General features: G+C 62.1%; 1 protein-coding gene across 1 annotated transcript in view; it reads left to right on the forward strand.

The window, feature by feature from the left end:
- LOC103893486 (glycine N-methyltransferase) overlaps positions 1–760 on the forward strand; it is a 3,373-nt gene that overhangs the window by 1,618 nt on the left and 995 nt on the right. The window contains exons 2-3 of the mRNA XM_009272618.1: positions 89–199; positions 244–357. Of these exons, the coding sequence (XP_009270893.1) occupies positions 89–199; positions 244–357 (225 nt within the window). The remainder of the gene's footprint in view (positions 1–88; positions 200–243; positions 358–760) is intronic.

Genomic DNA, 760 nt, shown 5'->3' on the forward strand with positions numbered 1-760 from the left:
GTGGTGGGGGGGGTGGGTGTCTTGCATGCAGGGGAGGCTGTTGGGTAGGTGGGGTGTCCCTGCCCTCATCCGCTCCCCTGTGCTACAGTCATCGAGGAGGCCAACTGGCTCACACTGGAGAAGGACCTGGAGAAGCCAGGGGATGGGTTTGATGCAGTCATCTGCCTGGGCAACTCCTTCGCACACCTGCCTGACTTCGGTAGGTGGGGTGTCCCTGCCCTCATCCGCTCCCCTGTGCTACAGTCATCGAGGAGGCCAACTGGCTCACACTGGAGAAGGACCTGGAGAAGCCAGGGGATGGGTTTGATGCAGTCATCTGCCTGGGCAACTCCTTCGCACACCTGCCTGACTTCAAAGGTGAGCTGGGGGGGAAGGGGGGTGGAGGGGAGGTACGTATGCACATGTGCACAGCGTCTCCCAGCAGGCTGAGAACGTGCCCTAACTCATGCCGTAAGTGGGGCAGTGGATTACGCACGGTGGAGTTGCTGTGTCACCAGGGAGGCTGAGAACGCGCCCCAGTTTGTGGCATGAGTGGGGCCATTGGGTCCCGTGGTGGTGGTTGGAGCTGCATGCATCTATGTCACATCTCTGGCAAGGCTGGAGACACACCCAGGCTTGTGCCACAAGCGGGGTGGTGGGTTCCCCACATGGCACACTCTGCCCCAGTGAGGCTGAGAACGTGCCTGAGCTCATACCATGGGTGGGGCTGCGGGTTTGCCAAGCTGAGACTGGCGGGGGGGGAATTGGTGGGGGCGGGGGG

This window comes from Aptenodytes forsteri, unplaced genomic scaffold, assembly GCF_000699145.1.
Source record: "Aptenodytes forsteri isolate BGI_AS27 unplaced genomic scaffold, ASM69914v1 Scaffold238, whole genome shotgun sequence".
In the NCBI taxonomy this organism is placed as follows: domain Eukaryota; kingdom Metazoa; phylum Chordata; class Aves; order Sphenisciformes; family Spheniscidae; genus Aptenodytes; species Aptenodytes forsteri.